Here is a 24,752-nt window from a genome sequence, read left to right on the forward strand (position 1 = left end):
TTTCTTCTCAAAATGATCATCTTATTCCACATGGACAGGCAACTGCTGATAAGTTTGGATACGGCAGGGGAGACTATTTCAGGCAGTTAGTACCTATTCAGGTTTAAGACAAGGCTGTTCACTTGACCCACACCTCTTCAACTTATATATTTCAAAGTAGTAGAGGCATTGGAGAGGACATCAAATTTTCATACAAATCTAGGTCATTTACACTTGAAGTTGGGGTATGAGGACAATATTAATTTGTTTGATTATTCTCCAATAGGTCTGCAAAGCAGCCAAAATACCATAGGACATTAGGCTAACAATAACAACGGATAAATGTGTGGAAGTAAAAAATAATAAACATTACAAGAGACCATAAATATGTCGATATAAATGGGTACTCTCAGGCGAAATATTGGAAGCAGTCCAGGAACTCGCATAACCCAAAGTTTAAAAAGGACATCTGGTCTCCAACCCAGGCCTCCCTATCGCTGACACCTACACCAGTGCCTCCTCTAAGGAAACTCTCACCGAGATCCTCTTTTTCGTGCCTTCACCTGACCTATGGACCCTTCATATGGTCTCTGTGCTCTCTCCTATCTCCTCTTCTCCCATTAATGGTGGAACCCGTTGGGATGTCCTCTTGGCCTCCTTCCACTCCTCTAAGGCCATCATAAATGTTCACGCTAATGGGACCGTCTTGGTCCAAGGCCCTCAGGCCAACCTTCACCTCTTTGATAGATGCTTCCCGCGCCTCATCAACTCTCCTGCTGTCCACCCCCCTCTGTCCTTGGCTACCTTGCCTCTACCCTCCCTCCCTGCCCCCTCCCTTGCTCCTTCTTCTCCTCCGCATGGCGTACCTCTGATCTGTACCCCTCCCCGGAAGTCCTTCAAAGATTGCAACCTTCTCCACATTGCCACTCTAACTCTCGGTCTGCCGTCAAACATTCCTCTGATATCTGCCACCTTCTTGAGGAACTGGACCTTGACGTACTCGGTCTCACTGAGACATGGTTCACGGCCAGCTCTGTCACCAGCTTTGACACACTCCTACCTGACGGCTACAAGATCCTCTCCGTGCCCAGGCCCAACCGTGCTGGGGGGGGGGTGTGGCCCTTATCTTCCCTGAGTGGATTCCTGCCACTGCTATTCCCACGCAGACCTACTCCTCTTTTGAATGTCTTGTCTGCCAACTCTCTCTCTCTCCTAGCCATTCCCTGACCGTGGCTACTATCTATCGGCCACCTGGTCAAATTTCCTCCTTCCTCTCGGAGTGGGCGGACCTCTCCTCCTCACTCCTGTCCTCAACCACTCAACTCCTCTTCCTTGGAGACTTCAACATCCACCTGGATGCCTCCTGTTCCCCCTCTGGACTCTTACGCGACCTCTGCAACTCTCTCTCACTCTCTATTCTCCCGTCTGGGCCGACCCATTCTGCTGGGCAAACTCTTGATGCCCTGATCTCTTCTGACCTTCCCCTCTCTGTCCCTCTCTCCACTCCTCTCTCCTGGAGTGATCACTTTCTCCTCTCCTCCCACCTCACCCTCCCTACCCCACAGGCAAAGCCACCCTCATCACTGCCATCCTCCTTCTCGGTCATCCGACCCATGAAGCATGTGTCAGTTGAGGCTTTCGCTGTGACCTTCTCGCCCCCTCTTCCCCCTTCGGCTGACACCCACCCTGACACAGCCCTCTCCACTCTTTACTCTGCTATATCCGATACTCTTGATATCCTTGGCCCTGTCATGAGAATCCGCCTGAAGCCCAAAGCCAAATGTAACTCCTGGTTTGACTCGGATCTCGTCACCCTCAAACGCAAGTGCAGGGTGGCAGAGAGGAAATGGCATGCTTCATGTTCATCCTCTGACAAACTGGCCTGTCGCCTGCTCCAAAGGCATTACCGGCTTTCCGTTCTCACCAAAAAGAGAGCCCTTATCCAAGCCCACATCACTGCAGCATCTAACAATTCGGCTGAACTCTTTAAAATCTGCAAGGAGCTGGCCAACCCTGTTGCAGTCTCTACGTCTCCTGTCCCCTCCCAGGCCCTCTGTACGGCACTGGCCTCTCACTTCATTTCAAAAACTCAGGACATCCTGTCCTCACTCTCCTCCCATCACCTCCCCCCCTCTATTCCCTGCCCGTCCTCTGGCCCTTCTGCAGCCACCCCTCCTCTCTCCTTCTCTGCCTTTCCCCTTTTTCTGTTGATGAGGTTTCGAGACAAGTCCGATCTATGAAAGTCTCGTCAACACAGGTCCACCCCTGCTCCTCCAAAACTATTAAGGAACACATCAACTCCTTGGCTCCTGCCCTTGCTGACTTCTGCAATCACTCCTTTGCCTCTGGAGTCTTCCCATCCCCTCTTAAGCACTCCCTTGTGCACCCCCTTTTTAAGAAACCCTCCTCCGACCCGTCCTGCCCAGCTAACTATCGCCCTATCTCTATCACTCCTTTCTTGGGCAAGCTCCTGGAGAAACTTGCCATCTCCCAGCTTAATATCCATGCTGAATCTGTTGGTAGCCTTCATGACCACCAGTCTGGTTTCAGAGCTGCCAGAAGCACGGAAACTGCTCTCCTGAACATCCGTGAGGACCTGCTCTCGAACCTTGACTCTAACATTCCTTGTGTACTCATTTTGCTTGATCTCTCTTCTGCCTTTGATACTGTCAACCATACCATCCTGCTCAACCGCCTCCGTGATAACCTGGGTATCACTGGCCAGGCTCTGGCTTGGTTTACCTCTTTCCTCTCAAATCGACCCTCCCAGGTCCAACTGGGGTCTTTCCTGTCTGACATTTTTTTCTCTACCTGTGGTGTCCCCCAGGGTTCTAACCTCTCTCCCTGGCTGTTCAACCAGTACCTGGCACTTCTGGGCCACCGCATCGCTGCTCTCTGCCCCTACTTTCAGTGCTATGCTGATGATACCCAGCTCATTTTCAGGTTACCCTCGGCCTCCTCTTCTCCTACCCTCATCTCTGACTGTCTTTCTGCTATGCAGGAATGGTGTGCCGCCAACGACCTCTGCCTTAATGCCAGTAAGACCGATATTCTACTCATCGGCACACCCACTCCCTCCTTCCCTGCAGCTCTGTGGCCGGCCTCTCTTGGCCCTCTTCCTGCTCCTACCTACAAGGCTAAAAACCTCAGGGTCATCTTCGACTCCACTCTCTCCTTCTCGCCTCACATTTCTGACGTTTCTAAGAAGTCACACTACCTGCTGCACCTCCTCAGAGGTATCCTTCCTTTCCTCTCCTTCCCCCAGAAGCTCACTGTCTCCAGAGCCCTGGTTCTCTCGAAGCTGGACTACTGTAACAGCCTCTACCTAAATCTGCCTGCCTCTACTCTCCGCCCTCTGCAACTCATCCAGAACAGGACTGCAAGACTTGTCCTTGGCCTCAAGCCCCGGGAACGTATCTCTCCAGGACTGAAATCGCTACACTGGCTCCCTGTGGCTGCGAGGATTAAGTTCAAAACCCTCTGCATTGTCCACAAGGCCTTCTGGGGCCTGGGGCCAAAATACCTTCAACTCTCCCTTCCTAAATATCTTCCTTCTCGTGCATTTCGCTCATCCGCCTCCAACTCCCTCAGGGTCAGCCGCTTCTCTAAGCAACGAGTTGGTGGGAGATCTCTCTCTCTGCTGCAGGGGCCTCCCTCTGGAACAGCCTTCCTGCCTCCCTAAACCTTGAGGAGAACCATCTCCGGTTCCGGAAGCGCCTCAAAACCCTCCTCTTTGCTTCTGCTTTCTCTTCCTCTCTCCCCTGCTAAATCACTGAAATTGTACTAAAGCAGCAACTGGGCCACTCACCAATCTCGGTCCTTGGCCCAGCCACTCTCCCCTGCACTGCCTTTCCCGGCAACCCCTGCACTGCGGGACTGTCTCTGTATCCCTACAGCCCCTCTTCCCAGCACTTGTCTGCACTTCTCTTGCACTTGCCACCAGCTGGCCCTTATTATTTATCTTGTTCGTTACTAACCTTGTACTGCACTTTCCCCTCTCCCTTTCCCCATTGCACTTTTCCCGTCCCCTTAACCTTGCACTTGCGCGATCTGAATGACACCTGGCCTAGTAGGATCGTTGTCTGTCTCCCTTTGTCCCCCCCTCCCTGCCTCGTTGCGCCTTGAAACAATTGTGTATAGGCGCGTTACAAATGCCATATCATATCATACCAGCTTTTCCAATATTTAGTAATACTCGAGAGCTATGCCTTAGACTTAGGGTCATATAAAAAAACAGTCCCATTTTTAGCCCAATTGAGGGGGAAAAAAAATAAATGATCATTATTCATTATTGCCCGTAATCAACTACTATAAACTCAAGGTGGTCCCAAGTACAATAGATGGGTTGGAAATTGGAGTGATAATTCAATGGGGCTTTTTTCTATTGCTGTGCTTAGGATAGAACTGGTGCTGATCTCGCTGAAAGTTTAGTCTAATGGAGAAAACAATCTCTCTACTTTAAGATAATGCAGGCATTGCTAAGGTCTTTTTATGATGAAAATCGATTAAGCTACGTAAAGAATAGTTGCCTGTTCATTGTTACATTTATGTTGAGTTGCGAGGAAATTATAACACAATTGCCTATGCAGAATGAAATTGGGATCAGTTTCCCTTTGCTTATGAAAAGAAAGTTATGGGAGCTTGACCGTATACATTTTTAAGGGAACATGTAAAGGTTTTTTAACAAGCCAGATTGGTCTATTTTATATATCATGAAATGTTCTTATCCTAAGTCTAGATATCTGTGCATGAGATTGCGTTGAAATCTATTGGGAACTCTAGATGTTGTGGGCCCCAGACAGAAAATAGAGAAAAACAAAAAAAATCAAATGTGTTGTTTTTGCAAAAATCCAGACTCGATTGAGCCCCTGAAACATCTCTTTATACACGGAGTATTTAACAGTTGTTAGATTAACTTGAAGTTATGTTCATGATCCACGGTTTATCTGTACTGAATAATTCTGGGACAAGATCATGATTGGGACCCAGGTCACTTTAATTATAGTCGCAATCAAGTTTGAAGATGATATCCATGAATTGTTAGCAGAAAGTATAGAATTTTAATACGTGTAATACTTTATTATCTGTGAATTTGTGATAAAATATGAAATTGCATTATTTGTATAATTAATTGTATATGTTGGCTGCTTTATTATTTTTCTTTTTGTTTCCTCTTTGGTGTAGGGTGGTAATTGCAACCAGATCAGAATACAAAAAGTATTATAATATTCCACAATAGCTGGATTTTACATCCCGCAACCACTGGTGTTCTTGTTTACATTGCAGACTTCCCACCAAAGGGCTTGTTAATTGGGCTAAACAAGAATCCTTGTGGCGATTTCTTTAGAATTGGCTTAGCCTAATCATTGGGATAGGAATAAAGTTGAATACTCTTTCTACAGTTTCTTGTTTGCTTTCTGATGAACAACAAAAGGACAATCTGTTTACACCTTTTTTAATAAATCAATGTTGATAGCTTAACTAATAATTGGTCGACGTTGGACAGTTGTTATACCACCTTCTGCTGCCAGCTGATATGCTGAGCTTCTGCAGAATTTCATTTTGGAAAAGCAGGCTTTATTGTCCAGAGACCACGAAAGAACATTTTATCGGTGGGAGGGGGCTCTCGGGGAGCACCAGGAATTGGACTAAGGCAGTTTTAGCTAACTTAAGCATCTGTTTGTTATATGTCATGGTTGGCAGTATAAACTCAAAGACTGAGGAGGAGGGTTAAAGGGTCTTTATTTCACAACAAAAGGTATAGGTTTTAATCTGGTTAGGTTGCAGATCAGGTTCACTAAATGGCTTCCCTCTCTCAACCTGCACAAAGCTCCCTCCACCCTAACCCAGGTTTTCCAATTAGCGAATGGTAATACCTACAATATAAGGTTTAAGTTACTGACATGCTCATGAATGATCCCAGTCAGGCCGGCAATCGTTGGTAAATTAACTTTTGCTTGAAAACTGTATTTCTCCTTGAAACCAATCGCTGTCCACTGGGTCATACTGCCCCCATTCAATGGCAGTCCACTTCCCTAAGCTCGACCCCTGGTGGCCATCTTCACATTTGGTAAGCATGTAAAGTGGCAGTATGAACCAAGCCACAGAGGGGAAGGAAGGAGGGTTTGCATGTGAATTCATGCCAGACCCATGCCGGAGAAGAACAAGTTACTTACCCCTGGTAGCGTTCTTTCAGCTGGATGTTCCTCTCACATATTCCTTATCTTTGGCTATTTCCAATATCCAGCTTTGCTGCTTGGGAATTTTTTCAGCAGGGGGGGCTGTGCGTCTATGCCTGTCGACTCGATGTCCCTCGGAGGCCTGCTTCTCAATGTCGACATCACCGAAGGTATATGTAGCATGCAAAGCGCCCATTGGCTTCAGTTCCGTTTTTACGAGTGAAGGATTTATCTCATACCTGACGGTTACTACTCCTGAGAGAGCGCAGACTGTAATCACAAGGGAAATTCTACTGCGGGGTAGGTTGGGAGGGGCGATAAGGAATACGTGGGAAGAACATCAAGTCAAAAGAACGTTACCAGGGGTAAGTAACTTGTTCTTCGAATGGATTGTGTCCTCCCATGTATTCCTTATCTTTGGATACACTCCCAAAGCAGTTTGTAGTTTTTACTGGAGGAGTGAGTCTGAATTTTATATGACGATTTAATAGTTTTCATGGTTGAGTGTGCACGGAATGCAACACTTCTTTGCCAAATACAGTTTCCTGACCAGAGGTAGAGTATAAACTATAATGTTCGTTGAAGGTATGTACAGACAACCACGTGGCAGCCGCACCGATTTCATTTATTGGTACTCCCCTCTGTAAAGCAGAGGAAGTTGCTGTGCCTCTGGTCGAATGAGCCCGTAGGCCTTCTGGAGGATCTTTTCCCACCAGACTGTAGCATTTGATATTGCCAATATAATACATCTGGATAACGTCTGTCTGGTGATAGCCATACCCAATTTGTGGTCCGAATAGCCCACGAATAATTGGTCATCCTGTTTTAACTTTGCCAAAGCTAAGTGCATGTTTAGGGTCAAGCCTGTGAAGCCTCTCCTCTTCGTTGCCAGGGTAAGGAGGAGGGTAAAATGATGGCAAAGTTATTTTTGTGTGGGATGAAACTCAGACAATTTTGGGTAGAAATGTGGGTTTTACCTTCAGCACCACCTTACCTTTATATAAAATAGTGTAAGGAGGCTTGCAGAATAAATCACGTCCTCCTGACCCAATCTGCAGCAACTAGGATCATGGATTTCCTGAACTTTCTCAACCTCCTGATTATGTGAGGAATGACGAGGACTGGAGGAAACGAGTACAGGAGTGGAAATTCCCAGTCCACCATGAACGCGTCTCCTAGAGCTCCTCTTGGGGGAAATTCCCTTGAGCAGTACAGCTCGCACTCCGGTTGGCTCCGGTCGTGAACAGATCCACTTGTGGGGTTCCCCAAAGGGTGAAGATCTCTTGAAGGACTTCCTGAGATAGTTCCCACTCGTGGGAGACTTTGCTCTGCCTGCTGAGAGCGTCCGCCGTCGTGTTCTGCTCTCTGGCTAGGTGAACTGCCGACAGAGAGATTCCTTCTTGTATTGCCCAGAACCAGAGTTGCATTGCCTCTCTGCACAGTGACAGTGACCCTACACCTCCTCTCTTGTAGAGGTAGTACATGGCCACTGTCCGTCATTATCAGGACATTCTTTCCCCATACAAATGGCAGAAAGGCCTTCAGCACTAGTCTGATTGCCCTCATCTCCAAAAGGTTGATGTGTAGTTTGGACTCTGAGGGAGACCAACGACCACCGATTGTCAGATCGTTGGTGTGGGCTCCCCACCCCATGAGTGAGGAGTCTGTCACTACTATTATCTCCGCCCATGGTTGCCAAAAAGGTTCTCCTTTCAGAATGTTCTCCTGGCAGACCCACCAATGAAGATGCTATGAGAGACTGCTCGGAATCTGTAGGAGGTCTGACATCCTTCCTGAGAATCGGGACCACTGAGTCCTGAGAGCCCATTGGAGAGATCTCATTCTCAGGCGAGCCTCTGGCACCAGAGAAATGCAGGATGCCAGGAGGCCGAGCAACCTCAGAAAATCAAAGGCAGGTAGATGCTGGGCATTTTGGAATTTGGTCATCATCTGCAGAATGTCTTGAGCCCTCACCACTGGTGGCGAGGCTTTTCCCAGGGATGCATCCAGGTCTGCCCCAATGAATTGGAGTCTTTGTGATAGTAACATGTGGGACTTCTTAAAGTTGAGGGAGAAACTCGGTCTGTGAAAGGAGTGACTGGTATAACAGATGTTCCAGGGCCTGCTCTATGGAACTGGCCCTGATCAGCCAATCGTCTAGGTTGGGGTAAACGTGAATTCCCCCTCTCCTGAGACTTGCTGCCACAACCGCCATCAGTTTGGTGAAAACCCTTGGGTGGAGATCAGCCCAAAGGGCAGAAACTGATAATGAGAACCGCCAACTGCGAACCTCAGGTACTGTCTGTGCTTGTGATGGATCAGCACATGAAAGTAAGCATCCTGAAGGCCCAATGATACCATCCAATTCTGAAGCTGGAGGGCCTGAAGGATCTGAGAAAGAGTTACCATCTTGAACTTGTCCTTCCTGAGGAACGTGTTCATGTCTCTTAAGTCCAAGATGGGTCTCAATCCTCTGACCTTCTTGGATATTAGAAAGTAAGGGGAGTACCAACCCTTGTTCTTCTCCGCTACAGGTACTGGTTCTATAGCACCTTTCTCTAGCAGGGTTAGTATCTCCTGCATAAGTAGCGGATTTGGAACTTTGTAAGAGTTGTTCCCCGGTGGATGACTCTGAGGCTTTTTTTTAGAAAGGGAAGGCAGTAACCTTGGGCAACTGTTTCCAATGCCCATGCATCTGAAGTAATAGCCTGCCATTTTGTCAGATGCTGTGACAGTCTGCGTCCCACTGTAGTCTTGTGAACCAAGACCAAAGAGAGGTTTTGGGGCAGCTGACACAGTGGTGGATGGTAAGGTAGCTGCCGCAGTCTTAGTACTTTTTCCTCGTCCACCACGGGGGAATCTTCTCTGGCCTCTTTAAGCTGGCTGCCCTCTGCCCCTTCCAAATGTGGAGTAGTGACGAAAGCACCTACCCCTCCAGGGTGTACCCGTGGGGCGGTTTAGAAGTTGTCTGCAGCACAAAGTGATTTGGCTGCTGCCTTATAAGTTTGCAGTTTTTCCAAACTCTCATCAGCCTTGCTTTCGAATAAATGAGTGCCGTCAAAGGACATGTTGAGAAGTCTGGATTGCACGTCTGGAGCAAATCATGAATTTCTCAACCAGACAAACCTGCGCATAACTGCACTCGCCGCCATAGCTCTGCTGATACTGTCAGCAGAGTCGAGACCAGTCTGGAGGGATTCGCAGATCGCATCTTTCCCATCCTTGACTATGTTTAAAAACCTGTCTCGCTCTTCCCCTTAGGGGATATGGTCAGCCGCCATGGATATGCACTCCAAAGGGTGTGAGTAAACCTTGCCAACGTGCACGTGGCATTAGCAGATTTCAGGGCCATACTCCCAGACGAAAAAACTTGTTTGGCTAGGTCTTCTTAACGCTCATCATCCCTATCCGGAGGGATTGTAAGGTAGAGATTTTGTCTACTGGTTGAGGTGGCAGCTTGAACCACCAGGCTCTCTGGTGTTGGGTGTTTTGATAAGTGAAATGCATCAGAACTTGAAACCCTGTATTTCGAAGTCAACCTTTTGTTGCCAGCCAGAACAACTTCAGGTGCCTCCCAGTTGGTAGCTTCACGCCTTTGCAATGCTGCAAGGAATGGCACAATTGGGTCCTCTTTGGATCCCCTGTCCAAAATGTTGGTTAAGTCGTCCTGTTCAAAGACTGGAGTCAGTCTAGACCAACCCATATATTCCATTACTCTTGACATCAATTGTCTGTAAGTAACCTATGCATGGTCACCGGGATCTGCCCTGCCGAATTCTACCTCAGGTGAGGTGTCTAATCCACTGGCATCATGTAGGCATTCTTGTAAATATTTTATTCTGGAATCCTCTGAAATGAATGCTTCAGGAACTGATGGCATACCATACTGAAGACCAAAAGGCCTAGCTTCATCTGAAGATTCCTCTGCATCCTCATAAATAGAGGAGAGAGTCTTGAAATATTCAGCCCTAGGCAAAGGGGTATATGTTTTCTCCATTGTAGTGGATTTAGTCATAATATGTGTGGTCAAAGGAGCCTAAATCGTCGAGATTGTCGATGACTGCATCGACTGCTTCGACACTTGTGGCGTAGAGGAGCTCGACGCTCGCAGCGCAGATGGCTTCTCATAACCTTTCGGCGCCGATGGCATCAATGACGCACCTTTCGACCCCGATGGTCTTGATGGTGAGTTTTTCGGCGTTGATGACGTCGACGACTCAGTCCTCAAAGGGACTTTTCCTCGACTCGAGGGATCCTTCGATCGCTTTTGAGGAGCTATGCCCGTCGGGTCCAAAGACCCACAGCTTTTGGAGCATGGCTCTTGGGTGTAGTCGAGGGGGACAAGGTCGCATTCTCAAACACTTAACCTCTTTAGTCTAAACTCTTCTCACTGGGCTGGCGAGGCAGATTTAGGGGGGCATACGACCCATTCCAGAAAGGAACTGGAAGACGAGGAAGTTGGCGATCTATGGCGCTGTTTCTTTCCATGTCTAGACAATGAGGAGTGATGGGAACCACTACGCGATCAGGATTGCTTATTCTTCTTACGGCGAGGAGAAACAACTCTCAACATGTCCGAAGTTTGATTTTTCGATAGAGTCAAAGGGGATTTATGGATACTACCTGCGCTCTCTCAGGGCTTTTGACGTCATGGACACGTAGTCCTCACACTCCGATGACGGATGAGCGGATCCAAAACACCACAAACATATTCTATGGGGGTCCGTAAAGGACATCTTCGAGCCACAGTCACGGCATTTCTTGAAACCCGACTTGGGAGTGGAAGACGCCAAAGACAAAGCCATTCTCTCGAATTACTCGAAGATTTTACTCAAAGAGTTTTCTTCACAAAGAACGAAGCGTACCGTATCCAAAGCATTAGCACGAAAAAACAGTACTGAAGCCAACAGGCGCTGTGCGTGCTACATATACCTTCGGTGATGTCGACATCGAGACGGAGGACTCCGCCAGACATCGAGTGAACAGGCATCGATGTAGCGCTCCCCCTGCTGAATTTCTTTTTCCAAAGCAGCAAAGCTGAATATTGGAAATATCAAAACATCAAAAGATAAGGAATACGTGGGAGGACACAATCCATTTGAACAAGAGTTACAGGTAACCTAAACCTTCTCCAGCATGGGGTCTGGCATGGATTCACATGCACATGAATAAGATTACACAGCAGTACAATTACACAACCACGGGGTTACCAGACATTTGGTCGAACCAATTTGGTCGACCAGACAAATGGTCGAACCAATTTGGTCGAAAACCACATGGTTGAATTTTGATTTTTTTATTTTCACCCCTTTTTTGGGGGGGGGGGGGGGGGAGACGACGCGCAACCCCCTTTTTTTTCTAAAAACCCATTTTTGTAAAAAACGAAAACCCAAAAAATAAATATATAATTAAAAAAAAAAATTCGACCATTTGGTTTTCGACCAAATTGCGTCGACCAAATGTCATTCGACCAGTTTTAGGTCGACCAAATGTCTGGACACCAACCACGGAGGGTGGCAAGGCTCAAAACACTCACCCCTAAAACAGACTCACCTCAAGTGAACAGGTTACGTAGCATCACTTGCCCGACCTGGGATTCCTCCCTGGAATCCCTGTTGACGCAGTAAAACCTTGTGAAGGTGTCTGTACACCTCTACAAACAGCCCTGTAAATGTCCAACAGGGGCATTATTAATCTGATCTGTGAGGCTGAGGCCCAGTCTAGTAAAGAAGCCACATTGGCTGTAAATTACATCTGATAGAAAAATATCCTTTTCCGTTTGCATTTTTTTGTGCCACTGTCAGACACACTGGTCCTTTCTCTCCCTCGGTTGACCCCTTTATCTCCTTTCCCTGTTCTTACTCTTCCCTCTATTCTACTCTCGCCTTCTCACTGCCTCCATCTTCTTCTGTCCCTCTGATGTTGCACTCACTCTCCACTCACCCCTCTCTTCATCCCTCTCCTCTCTACAGCACCTACTACCTCTCACTACAATCACTCTAAGACATCCACAGCTTCAAACTCACAAATGGTACCTATCTCTCTCTCTCTCTCTCTCTCTCTCTCTGTATCTCTCTGTATCTCTCTCTCTCTCTCCGTCAACATCTGACTGCACTGTGCATCAAGTCCGCCAGCAACTCCTCAGCACTCTTCTCCACCGTCCTTCCTCCAGCTGGAGTCGTGGTCTGCCTCAACCATACAACACACACTCTGCTCGCCCAAACCTCCCCTCCATTGATTCCAACACTACTCTGATTCTGTGGGCCAATCTATGGCTATTCTTTCCCCAGGAATTGGGTTGCACAGATGTAAGGTTATAAACCCCTTGAAAGCCTGATGCCCTTTTTCTGCACGGCTCAGTCTCCTGTTTCTGTTATGTGTTGAGGGTCAGACGGTCGGTTCGGATTCTGTTGCAGTGAGTTGTTTCTTTGGCCTCTGAGCTTGGAACTGTTTTCCTGTATTGTTGTGCAGATCGTGTTGTGCATGGCCTCTCTCTCCTCACACTGCTCGTGCTCTGCCGCTGAGATTTTTGGTGCTTGAGGTATGTGAGAAACGTGAAATTATCTCCCTAGCTGGTCCCCGGGGATCTGTCATCCAGGTGGCCAGGATGTGTATCCCCCTTCTTCTTTCAACAGCGTTTCCCCAGCCTACCACGTAGGATATTCCAAAACACTGCCCCCCCCCCATTTCCACACAAACACTTTCGCACAACATGAAAGACAAGGGACTACAACCAGGGCCGTTTACCTGACGTGTTCCAATACTAGGGTCAGGCAAAGTTAGGCAACTGACCAGAATCACACACACCCAACGGCCCTTTCCCTTAAAGGTAGAGCACAAGAGCACAGAATGAGCAAGGCAGACCGCACAACGCGAAGGGTAACTCAGCACGGCAGTTCAAGAGGAGGTGAAAGACGGCAATTACAGAGAGGGTGATAAGGAGAAAAGTGACCTTGCCCTTTCCGGTCCAGGCCTGTGAAAACTCTGCAGATGGAAACACAAGACCGCAAACAAATGGCAGCGTTAGTTGCAGCAGATGTCTACGGTGCGTAAGACCCTCCTTCGGTGATAACCAAGCCGGGGAGAGGCACTTATCTCAGTGGTACCAACCTTGACTCCAAAGCCAAGCGGATCATCACTGCTGGTGAGTCAAGGGGAGTGTCGATAAGGAACCGAACAGTGTTGAACGAAAAGTAGCCAAAGGCTAATTTGAACTTTTAAAGATCCGATTGAGAAACGAGGGAGAACCCCAGCAACAGAGGCCAGCACCACGTTGGTGCTCAGCAGGAAACTCTGGGTGATTACCTGATGGTAGAAAGACTACCATAATCAGACGGTTTTAGGAAGAGGAGAAGATAGGTCAAAGTGGTCATACACGGGTCTTGTAAAATCCTCTGTACCGTAGAAAGTCTTTGACCGGCAGATGATTGGGAAAGCTAAAGGAAGTGAATACTGCATGGTGAAAATTAGTACATGAACTGTATATCGGAGAAGTCGGCGAGAGTGAGCCCAGCATAGGGAAACCGACGAGGGGCTAAACCCGAAAAACCTGTTTAAAAAGACATTAAAAGTTGTGAAAGCAAGAAGTATTGCAAGACAAGGGGAAGGGAAGTGTCCCCCTTGTCATTTGGGATCCGAGCACGGCCGACGGAGATCCAGGGGTGGAAAGCCAAGCCATCACCCAAAGTTCACAGAGAAGAAAACAGTCTTGTGAATTTGTTGAATACAATTTCTGAAGGGTCTGCGCCCAGAAGAGGGGGACCCAGAGGTGAAGTCATCACCTAAAGTGTTCGTAGAACCAAACTTTTGTGTTTACTTGTTGAGAGCATCACGCCTCGAAGGTGAGTGACTTATTGAAAAAAGACTCAACAATTGAAGAACCTGATAGCTGATGCGGAGCGTGTGCTGTGCTCCAAAGTCCCACCTTGTCCCATGCTAAAAACATGGGGAAAGGAGACGTCAAGGCAATCATATCCTGACTTATTATTTGAACACTGTTTCCTTTGTTTTGATACCCTATCCCACACTGTATGATTAGTTGTAAGGATTTGGCAGTAGGGTTTTCTTAGTATAGGGCCTTTTATTTTGACACACCACCATTAGAACTGCCTTATTTTTATTTGATGGTCGACGCTTGCTCCCATATTAGATTTAGGTTAGGCGTTTTTCCACCCTGCATTTATTTTTCAATAAACACACTTGAACTGTGATCAATTGTGTCTGTCTTTACTGTTGCCACCATGAGTTCCTCATAGGTCCTGGAATACAAAATAGAGAACTCCGGCTAGAAAAGGTACAGGGATGCATCGTGTGACAGAAGGTGGTGCTTGTAAATCTAGCCAAAGCATGTGCGGGTGTTAGGGAGAATTCTCTGTAAAGGCTAATTTCCCAAACCTAGCGAGTCCCTCAGCAACTTTGCTGGATTTTTGGGGTTTATTTTTTTCTCCTGCTAAGAGTGAGACTCTTTTCTCGCATTCTTAGGCATGATTTGAGAATTTCCTTTGACTTTATAATGTGTTTTATGGGCTATGGGGTCTTTTACTCCATAGGGTTTCATGTGTTTTTGGTAAGTGTGTTACACAGCAACCTCAGTGCAGTAACACAGGGGTGTCATAGTGACCCCCAAACATAGACTCCATACCCTGGGACTGACTACTGTCTCCCAGGGCATGTAAAGTCACCATTGGCTTTACTAGTCTCAAATTGTGAACAGAACCAGTACAAACCATCATATTGTGGAACTACTGGTAGGGGTAATTAGATTGCCCCTGGGTCTGTTTTCCAAGGGGGCACTGTCCAGTCCCCCCTTGTCGAGTTTCTGGCTGGTGGCAGTGGTTACCACGCAAAATATTCCACCAGAATATTTCCTATGGTATTTTCCCATTCGTTTTAAACGCACCACTTTATTGGTGCAATGTTAAAGATACTGCCGGGTTATTTATTTAATATTTATTCCCCGGTTGGGTCTTTTTGCCAGGACTCGGTTTTAGAATGGTGTTTGTGTTCATCTCTGTAACTCCAACTCAAGTCGAGCCCTTTGTTCCATTTTTGGCGGGCTTCTGCACAGAAGCCTCCAAAAGTGGTGCCACTCTGTCTGGGTCTACAGGATGTGTGGGAGGGGGGAATAGGCACCCTGGACTGAGCTGCCTCGGCAACTCAAGTCGCACTCTTGTGTGATTGGCCCAGTGGTGAGCCGCCCGGCTCACCACTTAGCATGTTTGAGTGACAGCTAGGACTGATGAATGGGGGTTTTCTGCATAAAAGCAGGACTTTGGGGACTGGAACTTCAGAAGTCGCCACAGGACCTAAAGAATCCGAAGAGGGAGAAGCTGAGCCGACCTGCAACGACGACACCACCGATGGAGCCCTGCTGAACCGACTCACCACTTCCCAACGACAGAGAAGATCTTCTTCCAGGAGAGTCTTCTTCCTTTGAGCTGGTGGGGTTAACCAGTTCGCCCTTTTTTCGCCTTCCTGGATCGTCTCGTGGTCGAATCGCCCATGCCAAGCACCCCGGCGGCCGGATAGCCACGCTTCACCACTACTGTGAATAAAAGGGTAGTACCTTTTAACCGGGAAACTCCGTGGCTGGTTTCTTCCCTGGCAGTGCAACGACCGCCAGCTTTCCTCCACGTCGAGATCTTCTCTTCCCGTGGACGAAGCACGACTTGCACTCGCTGCCATGAACAACTGCCCCCGCTGGAGCTTTCTCACCATTTCAGGTACTGTGTCCCGCCTGGTCTCCCTTGCAACAGACTGTCCAAGGTGTCCCGTAAATCCTTGACTCTCTATCCTGGGGTGACCTCGGACCTGTTAACTAACTTTTCTGAACTGATCTAACTCCTTTTTGAACTATCTGCAAAGACTTTTAAAGTGTACTTCAACTGTGTGATCTTGGGCACATTGCGCCTTGCTCTCTCCAAGAGTGGGCCTGGCCTATGAACTTTTTGCTCTACAGTAGACCCTGCCTTTCTTGACTTGCTGTGGTTCTTTAAAAGTGTTGGTATTGTGTGTTTTCCTATTTCTGCCTTTTCTCTCCCTTTTTAAATAATTATTGGAGTGCCATCTTGGTTAAGCGCTCACCTCTGTGTTGATAATAAGTGGTGTTCTTTTCCTAAGACTTGTTGACTAATTAATCAGGGAGGTGTATATATTTCTAGTGACTGTGTTTGAACCTGCTTGACATATTAGTGCCCGTGTATTTTTACAAGTGTGTTTTTAAATAAATAATTATATACTTTTATACCAAAGCTCTGGTCAGTGTTTGTTTGCTCTACTGTGTTTTTAGCCCTATTGTGTATACTCTATATACTGCCTTACTCTTCTTGAGAGAAGTCTGACTGCTCAGCCACAGCTACCAGGTAAATCTGGGTAGTGCAGACTGCTACCAATTGGGTTTACTGCTAACACCTGTAGTCTTAAACTTTTTGCAGTGGTCCCTAAGGGAACTGCACAGGTTTCTGCCTAACAGTGGGGGATCCCTATCTCCCATTCCCCACCCCCGGATAGGGTTGGCTCTGGCTTATGCCCTAGTAGGCCGCCCTCTGCCCCAGGTTTGGGTAGATCTCTGCTCCCCCTTGACAAGGTCTAGTGCAGGACGTGACTGCTGTCAACCGCCTAAAACGTACAATTAAAATGGTCTTCCTTTATCCTTTCCTGTTAAATCTCCTTTCCTTTTAAATCAGCTGATACAATGCACAGTATTACATTATGCAATGCTACTAGGAAGATAGATTTATAGAGTTTTGCATTAGATTAGCTTTGTAAATGTAATCTTGATTGTCCACTTTGTGGTTTTAACTGTTAGTGTAAAAAAGCTTAAAGGAACAAATAAAATGCAAAAAACTGCTTGCAATATCTGTTCCACAGAAAGGAGTTTCAGGACAGTGTGCCAATGATTTAATAACGCAGGCAAAATAGGCTGGCAGCAGCATTCCATCTACCACCCAAATAGGAGGAGTAGGGGGAAAGGGGAAAGACGGTGGGGCAGAGAGTGTTAAAAGGGTGCATACTCCCTATTGGGAAAAAAGGAAATACCACTTGCATTCTGTGAGTGGCAATAGGATCTCAAACCAGAGAAAAGTAACCAAGAGCAGAAGCTGGATAAGGCTACTCCGTCACCCATAAAAATGTTACTTCTGGTAGAAAAGGTGTGAGACAAATCTTTGGATATTGTCCTTTCTCCCCTAGGAGGAGCCCCTTCCCATGAGAACAGGGAGCTGAGGCTGCTACCTGATAATCCCCCTGGGGTGGTCTTCAGCGGGTGACTCTCATGGGGAGATCCACCCATGGGACTAGGGATGACTGTCCTGGAAGAACGCTGTATGCCAAAAACATATCCCCCACCTCCCTCATCCTCCTACTCTATAAAGGGTCCTATAATCTTACAAACTTCCATGTACTTCTGTATGGTAGATGATGTGGCTTCCCTAAAAGGTACTGGGACGAGGAACAGTAGGGACTAACTAGCTAAGTCATATGTGGAAACTGGGACGCAGAAGAGTATAAATAATCTAGATGAGGATGAGAACGTCAGTACCGACACAAAGAAAAAGAAAAGGCGCGGAGTGACAAATACTTGAGGAACCAAGATCAGCGTTCTAGTCAACACAGACAATCTGTAAGTCAGTTGAACATAAAAAGGGAACAAGGACTGACACGAGTGTCAGTCCCTCCCTGGAGGCTCAGCGAGCTAGTCTGCAATTTCACAACTGGAGAAGAAGTTGCTAATCAGAACACTGGTGAAGCGGGAACGGCGTCTCAAGCAGGCCTTAGTCAAAGAAACTTACCTGAAGGCTGTAAAATCAGGAGTCCAGTTCCAGGAGCGAGGCAGACAGTGCGGTCAAGAGAGGACCTGACAACTGAGAGGGGCAAAGTATAGCAGAGACCCCACGGAGAAGAAGAAGAACACAGATGCCGAAGGAAGCCCAGAGCGGAAAGCACCAGCGAGGAGAGACCGGAAACCTTTGCGCACCAGGTCAGAAGGTACGTAGGTAACCAGGAAGTCTGTGGGAAACCCTCTAAGCATGCAGTATACACAGGAGAAAGCCAGAGGCGAGAAGGCTCAAGTAAGGGGCTTGGAGAGGAGCCCACAAGTGAAACGGAACAGTGGGAGAAAACAAGAATGGGAGTTCCTAACGAGGGGCCCGAGGAAAGACTCCAACATAAGATGGAAAACCCAAAGGGGAAGACCAGAGGTATCTTCCTCATCCCAGTTGAGCATAGAAACAAGAGTCACGGGGTGAAAATCTGCCAAGGACATAACAGACTCTGAAGGGCTAATCATACTTGGCAGGTTCATGAACCAAGTTGGTGAAAGCCTATGAGAAGGACCAGGGGAAGGGAGTCATTCCCCCCTGACATTGTGAAAACAAGGCCACAATTGTCAGGCTAGGGAACCAAGTTGGTACACGTCTGGGGAAGGGAGTCATTCCCCCAACTTACATGAATTTGTGGAAGAGGGCCTGCGAAGGGCCAGGGGAAAGTTTGTTCCCCCTACTATGTTGAAACTGCAAACCAAGAGAGATAAGGGGAAGATAACTATACCCCCTGCTGTTGTCTACTTCACAGCAAAGTCAAGGAAAGCCTGGGGAGGGAAGGGAGTCATTCCCCTGGCACTGTGACTGTTGATCGTTTGGAACATTGGTTTATAAGTAAGCTGAGACTTTCAAGCTGAAACTTTGTATTATGCCTGTGAAAGGGAAGGGAGTCATTCCCTCTGAAGATAGTCCCTTCCAAACCACTGGTACCATAACCTGCTCTCCAGAAGGATGGAGCCATTCTTCTGCGCCAAGAAGACTCACCAATCCTTTAGTTCAGTTACAGATGTGAGGGAAGAAAATAGGTTTTTGACACAGGACAGTGGACCTTTTAGTTACGGACATTCAGACATATCCTTAGAATTTGGTTGAGGCAGGGAAACCCCTCTTAGAAGAAAGGGAAAGTTAAGGTTGTCTCTTTAATGGTTTCTTGAATAAAAGCCTTTAGCAAAAATCATGCCACCTGTGTGTCAGTCTTCTCCTTACACACCCTTACAGCTGCCACTGATGCCATGACATGGTCAGCGCAGACGTTAGTGGGGCCAACTAATGGCGGTGCCAAAATAAACTCTCAACCAGTCTCTACCTGGTTGACATTTTAAAGATGAACAACCTGTGGGAGAAATGTATACATTAGAAGTGGTGTTCTACTATATGTGTCCAAAGAGACAATGACCCTCATTACGAGTCTGGCGGTAATTCGGCCAGGATACTGGCAATTGGTAATACCGTTACTGGCACTCAGTCCGGCAGTATTACTGCAGGATTAGGAGTGCAGGTGACGGTGGTAAATCCCCATTCCATGGAATTCCATTGAACCCCAGGGGAATTTGCTGGTAATGCCTGTGTTTTTTAGCCAGTAAAGGTGGCTGAATTACCTCCAGCCCTGAGCTGAAGTTAATTCCTGGCACCTCGCCAGCAAACTTGAAGTTGCCCGGTGCGGAAACGTGGTGGTATATGGTAATACCGGCACATTAATTCCGCACCAGCCAACTGCTAATGAGGGCCAATATCTGAAATCAATGTACTAATTTCATTTTAAAATCACTTATATAGCGGGACACTTAAAAAGGATGTACATCAGCAATGTCAAACAGCTTTACCTTTTGTGTGTGTTCCTTCCACGGTTCTTTAGCCAACAACATCTGCAGGCTATTGGAAAGAACTGTCAGAGTTTCCTGAACTGCGAGTGAAGCAAGAGAGGAGCTGCCAAGAATATCTGCAGTGGATGTTGCAAACACATCGTCCTGTTCCTGCGATAACCACTTGGCACTGATTCCAAGCAGCAAGGGCGTGGCATGGTCAGCCCAGGAGACCACAGCAGCTGCAAATATCCAGAGCAGGAAGTCTACAGCCTAAACAGGAAGGCCAAGAGGGTAGATTAACTGCAGCTACTTCCCAAAAAAAGACAACATGTTTTGTAATGCAGATCATTGTTTAGTTCTAGTATTAAAATTACCCTTTCTCTTATTATTGTTAAATGTGGACCAATGAAGAACATGAAACATTTTACATTTTATTTGGAACGACAAGAACACAAAAAAGCTTTGCAATGGACGAGGGGCCTCATTAAGAGTTTGGCGGTGTGGCCAAAGAAATGGTGGTAATGCAGTGGTAACAAAGTTACCACTGCATTACCACACTGCCTAACTATGGGTTTAGAAATGAGGTGAAGGAAAAACCTCCAGAAAAATGCTGAAGGTAATTCTGCCACCTTACGTCCAAAATAAGTTAACATTTCGGAGGAATTACCGCCGGTGATAATTAGGACCCATGGGGCCTCATTACGAGTCAGCGGGTCTGGAAAGAACGCTGGTGGTAAATCCGCCACCACCGTTCTTTCCGGACCGGGTGATCTCGAGTTCTGCAGGCGGGAGGTGTCACTCCCCCCAGGTCTGACCTGGTGGGTTTAACACCACCCGCCTGCAGGCGGACGTGGAAACACTGGCGCCATTACAGCATGGTGCCGGTGTTTCCACTTCCCCATGGGAATGGTGACTTAAAGAATTCCGCCTCCGGAATTCCCGGGTCACCGGGGCTGTAATACCCCAGTAATTCTGGGAATCACGGAGGCAGAATGGTAATACAAGTCCGGCGGTAACCTGCCGGTTTTTCCGGCTCGGTTATCGCCAGACTCGTAATGAGGCCCATGGAGTCCTAAAGACTACATAAATGGGGACTAGCACTGCCTTATTGCTACTTGGAATCCAGTGGTAATTCAGGCAGACCAAGTGACAGTAATGGTAAATCCATTTGGTGGTATCTTGGCGGATTTAGCGCCGAGATACCACCAAACTCATGAGGCCCCAAGTGTTTACCAAGTCTAACCTGGTAGAAGATAGATACAGATAAGTTCAAAAGGAGCTGTATTCTGCCATTTCTGTTTTTAATGTTGTTTACAACTGGAACCAGAGAAACAATTCATTAAAAAAAATACCAAGCCTGTGATAGTCAAACAAAAAAGCTAACATTTCTTTAAAAAGCAAGTTACAATTACAAAAAAAGCATCAAATTAATAAAACATCATACATTTCTACACCCATACAATTCAATGAAGTGCATTATTCATGATTAAAAAAATAATAATAATCGGTTCTAGTGTACATAAACAAAGTGACTAATTCGATGATCTTACACACTTCACCTTTTCTAAAGAAATTCTATTGATTTTCCAAATCCAAATTCCAAGTACAGTACATTTTTATATCCTATATAATCTCCACTGTCGAGGGAAGCCATCTACAACACCATTCTGCTTTCAATGGTCAAGATGAACAAATAAATGGCTCTATAGTGTTCTTTCTGATGGATTAGTCCTTCCTCCCACCGATTCTCCATTTTAGAAATCACCTCCAAGCCCAGTCTGGCTTTTGAAACACTTGCCCTTTACTCCGGATGTGACATCATGGGAGGTACATATGGAGCCAGATGCCTCCCATGACCTCACTTGCACATATTTTCCTCCGTACTCGGAGGCAGAGGAACTGCACAACTGCAGAGATTAGAGGAGCATTTGCCGAAAAAAACATGCTGTGGCAGTTTTTAGTGAGGAAAAGGCGGGACTGGTTTTGAGCCATCAGAAACTAACTTTAGATGAATAATTTCCATGGTGTCACTCTATGCTGTGTGGCGTGTAGAACTGAGGATTACACAAAAACGGCTGCAAACAAAGTACATAAAATCTTGGTATTACCCAAATTGTTTGTTTACAATTGTTCGAATGAACAAATGACCGAATTTAAAGGGTCACAATTGACCTTTCCACAATTGACCGAATATATATATATATATATATATATATATATATATATATATATATATATATATATATATATATGGGTTTTGGGGGGTTTGGCGTTGGGTGGTGGGGTTGTGGGGGGTTTCCCCCCACATATGTGGTACAATTGACCTTCACAATTCGGTCAATTGTCAAAAGGTCAATTGTCATTCGAACAGTTGTAAAAACGAACAATTCGTATACAACCAAAATCTTCAGTATCTCTTATTTATGGATATATTTTAATTTCTAAGATCTCATTTCAAAGATAGTTTGAGACCCAAAATGGTGTTCTAACAACATTTACTCTGAAGTCAATGATGTCTCAAAAATGTGCCTATTTATAGAACAGATGAACAAATCACTTACCTTTTGTTAATGTTCTCTCTGATGGATGTCCCTCCCACAGATTGACCTTCTATCAGCTGATCTTCAGAAATATTTCCATCGCCAAGAATCACAGCATGGCTTTGCTTTGGCTCTGCTCGTTGCCTCCACCTGCCCTGTGCCGGAGGCAGTGTCGGGCCAGTATTAATATAGGTATTGCATCCCATAACCCCAGTTCTACTTTTTCCCCTCAGTCGCTGAGGGATCTGCAGAACAGAAAATGTGTTCAAGCTATCCGCCAGAGGGGCAGGTTGGGAGGGTGATGAGGAATCCATGGGAGGAACATCCTTCAGAAGAACAAGTTACTTCTTACCTGGTAACGTTCTTTCGACGGAATGTTCCTCCGACGTATTCCTTATCTTTGATAATTTGTCTCCAGCTTGCTGGCCTCGGAAACATTTTTCTCAGTAGAGGGCGCTGCGCACCGACGTCCGTCGAGTTGGTGTCCTTCGACAGCCACCGTATCGGCGCCGACGTCACCATGCCCATAAATAGCCACGTGCAGCGTCCGTTGCTCAGTTCCGTTTTGTAGCATAAGATAAGTCATGCCTGAATTGGTTATTGACCTTGAAGGAGCGTAAGATGCAACCACAAGGGAAGTATTACTGCGGGGATGGATGGGAGGGGCGATAAGGAATACGTCGGAGGAACAACCCATCGAAAGAACTTTACCAGGTAAGAAGTAACTTGTTCTTCGAAGGGATTGTGTCCTCCGACATATTCCTTATCTTTGATAGACTCCCATAGCAGTGGCGTGTAATTGGAGGTGGGAGTAAAAACGCCATGTTTCTCTTTAGGAATGAACAGAATGTAATGATGCTTTGTCAAACCTAGTCTCTTGACTAGAGGATGAATCCAGGTTGTAAAATCTTGTGAAGATATGTGCGGACGACCATGTGGCAGCCGCACATATGTCTCGAACAGGAACCCCTCTTTGGAGGGCCGACGAGGCTGCGATACCCCTGGTTGAATGAGCCCTAAGATTTTGAGGAGGCTCTTTCCCTGCTAGTTTGTAACATTCTAGAATGGCCAAAATAATCCATCTGGAAATGGTCCGTTTTGTTATCGGTAGTCCCAATTTGTGCCCTGAGTAACCTACAAACAGTTGGTCTGCTTGCCTAATCCTAGCAAGTCTGCTGATGTAAAAGCTTAAAGGCCGCCTTGGGTCCAGCCTGTGTAGCCTTTCTTCCTCTTTCCCCAGATGGGGAGGAGGATAGAATGAAGGTAAGGTAATGTTCTGAGTGATGTGGAATTCAGAAACTACCTTTGGGAGGAAATTTAGGCTTCACCTGTAGGACAACTTTGTCTTTATGAAAAATTGTATGAGGGGGTTTACAAGATAGAGCTTGTAATTCACTCACCCTTCTAGCAGATGTTAGTGCCACTAATAAGACAGTTTTAAGGGTGAGAAATCTTAGCGAACAAGAGTGGAGTGGTTTGAAAGGAGTACCCATCAGGAAATTTAAGACTAAATTTACGTCCCATAAGGGAACTTGGAATGGTCTTGGAGGATAGATATTAGTTAATCCCTTTAGAAATTGTATTATTAAGGGTAATTTGAAATACGATGGCTCCTCTGCAGTGCGCTTGAAGATCGATAGCGCTGCGAGATAGCCCTTGATAGTGTGAACTTGATGGCCTGAATTTGCCAAATAGAGTAGAAAGGATAACACCGTTGGTGTACCACATGAAAAGGGGTCAATATTCCCTTCCCTACACCATCTGCAAAATTTGTTCCAACGGCAGCAGTATAAAGACTTTGTTGCTGGCCTTCTGGCCGGAAGCAACACCTCCATTACGTCATCAGAGAGGTCCCAATCCTTGTATCTCAACCTTTCAGAAGCCAAGCGTGAAGGTTGACGGTTCTGATGTCTTGATGGAGAACCTGACCTCCCTTCTGTGGAAGAAGATTCTCCTTGAGTGGAAGGTGAATTGGAGGGCAGATGGACATGTCCAGAAGGTCCGGGTACCACGTTCTCCTGGCCCAGTCTGGGGCAATTAGGATCATGGTCCTCTGAAATCTTATCAACCTCCTGATCATTTGAGGAATGACAGGGAATGGTGGAAACGCGTACAGGAGTGGAAACTCCCAGTCCACTACAAACGTGTCCCCTAGAGCTCCTCTCGGGGGAAATTCCCTTGAACAAAACAGATTGCACTTCCTGTTGGTACTGGTGGCGAACAGATCCACTTGAGGGGTTCCCCAAAGCGCAAAGATCTCCTGAAGGACTTCCTGAGCTAGTTCCCACTCGTGGGAGACTGTGCCCTGCCTGCTCAGAGCGTCCGCCGTCAAGTTCTTCTCTGCGGCTAGGTGAACTGCCGATAGAGAGATTCCTTCTTGGATTGCCCAAAACCAGAGCTGCATCGCCTCTATGCACAGGGGCAGTGATC

The 24,752-nt window shown here is 46.7% G+C and overlaps 1 protein-coding gene across 2 annotated transcripts in view; it reads right to left on the reverse strand.

The window, feature by feature from the left end:
- FOCAD (focadhesin) overlaps positions 1-24,752 on the reverse strand; it is a 2,926,805-nt gene that overhangs the window by 62,121 nt on the left and 2,839,932 nt on the right. For both annotated transcript variants that reach the window (XR_011282193.1, XM_069630760.1), the window contains exon 42: positions 19,801-20,052. Coding sequence is in view for 1 of the 2 variants with exons in the window: in XM_069630760.1 (XP_069486861.1) it covers positions 19,801-20,052 (252 nt within the window). In the remaining variant the exon portion in view is untranslated. The remainder of the gene's footprint in view (positions 1-19,800; positions 20,053-24,752) is intronic.

Source organism: Ambystoma mexicanum, chromosome 6q (genome assembly GCF_040938575.1).
Source record: "Ambystoma mexicanum isolate Mex_15411 chromosome 6q, UKY_AmexF1_1, whole genome shotgun sequence".
In the NCBI taxonomy this organism is placed as follows: domain Eukaryota; kingdom Metazoa; phylum Chordata; class Amphibia; order Caudata; family Ambystomatidae; genus Ambystoma; species Ambystoma mexicanum.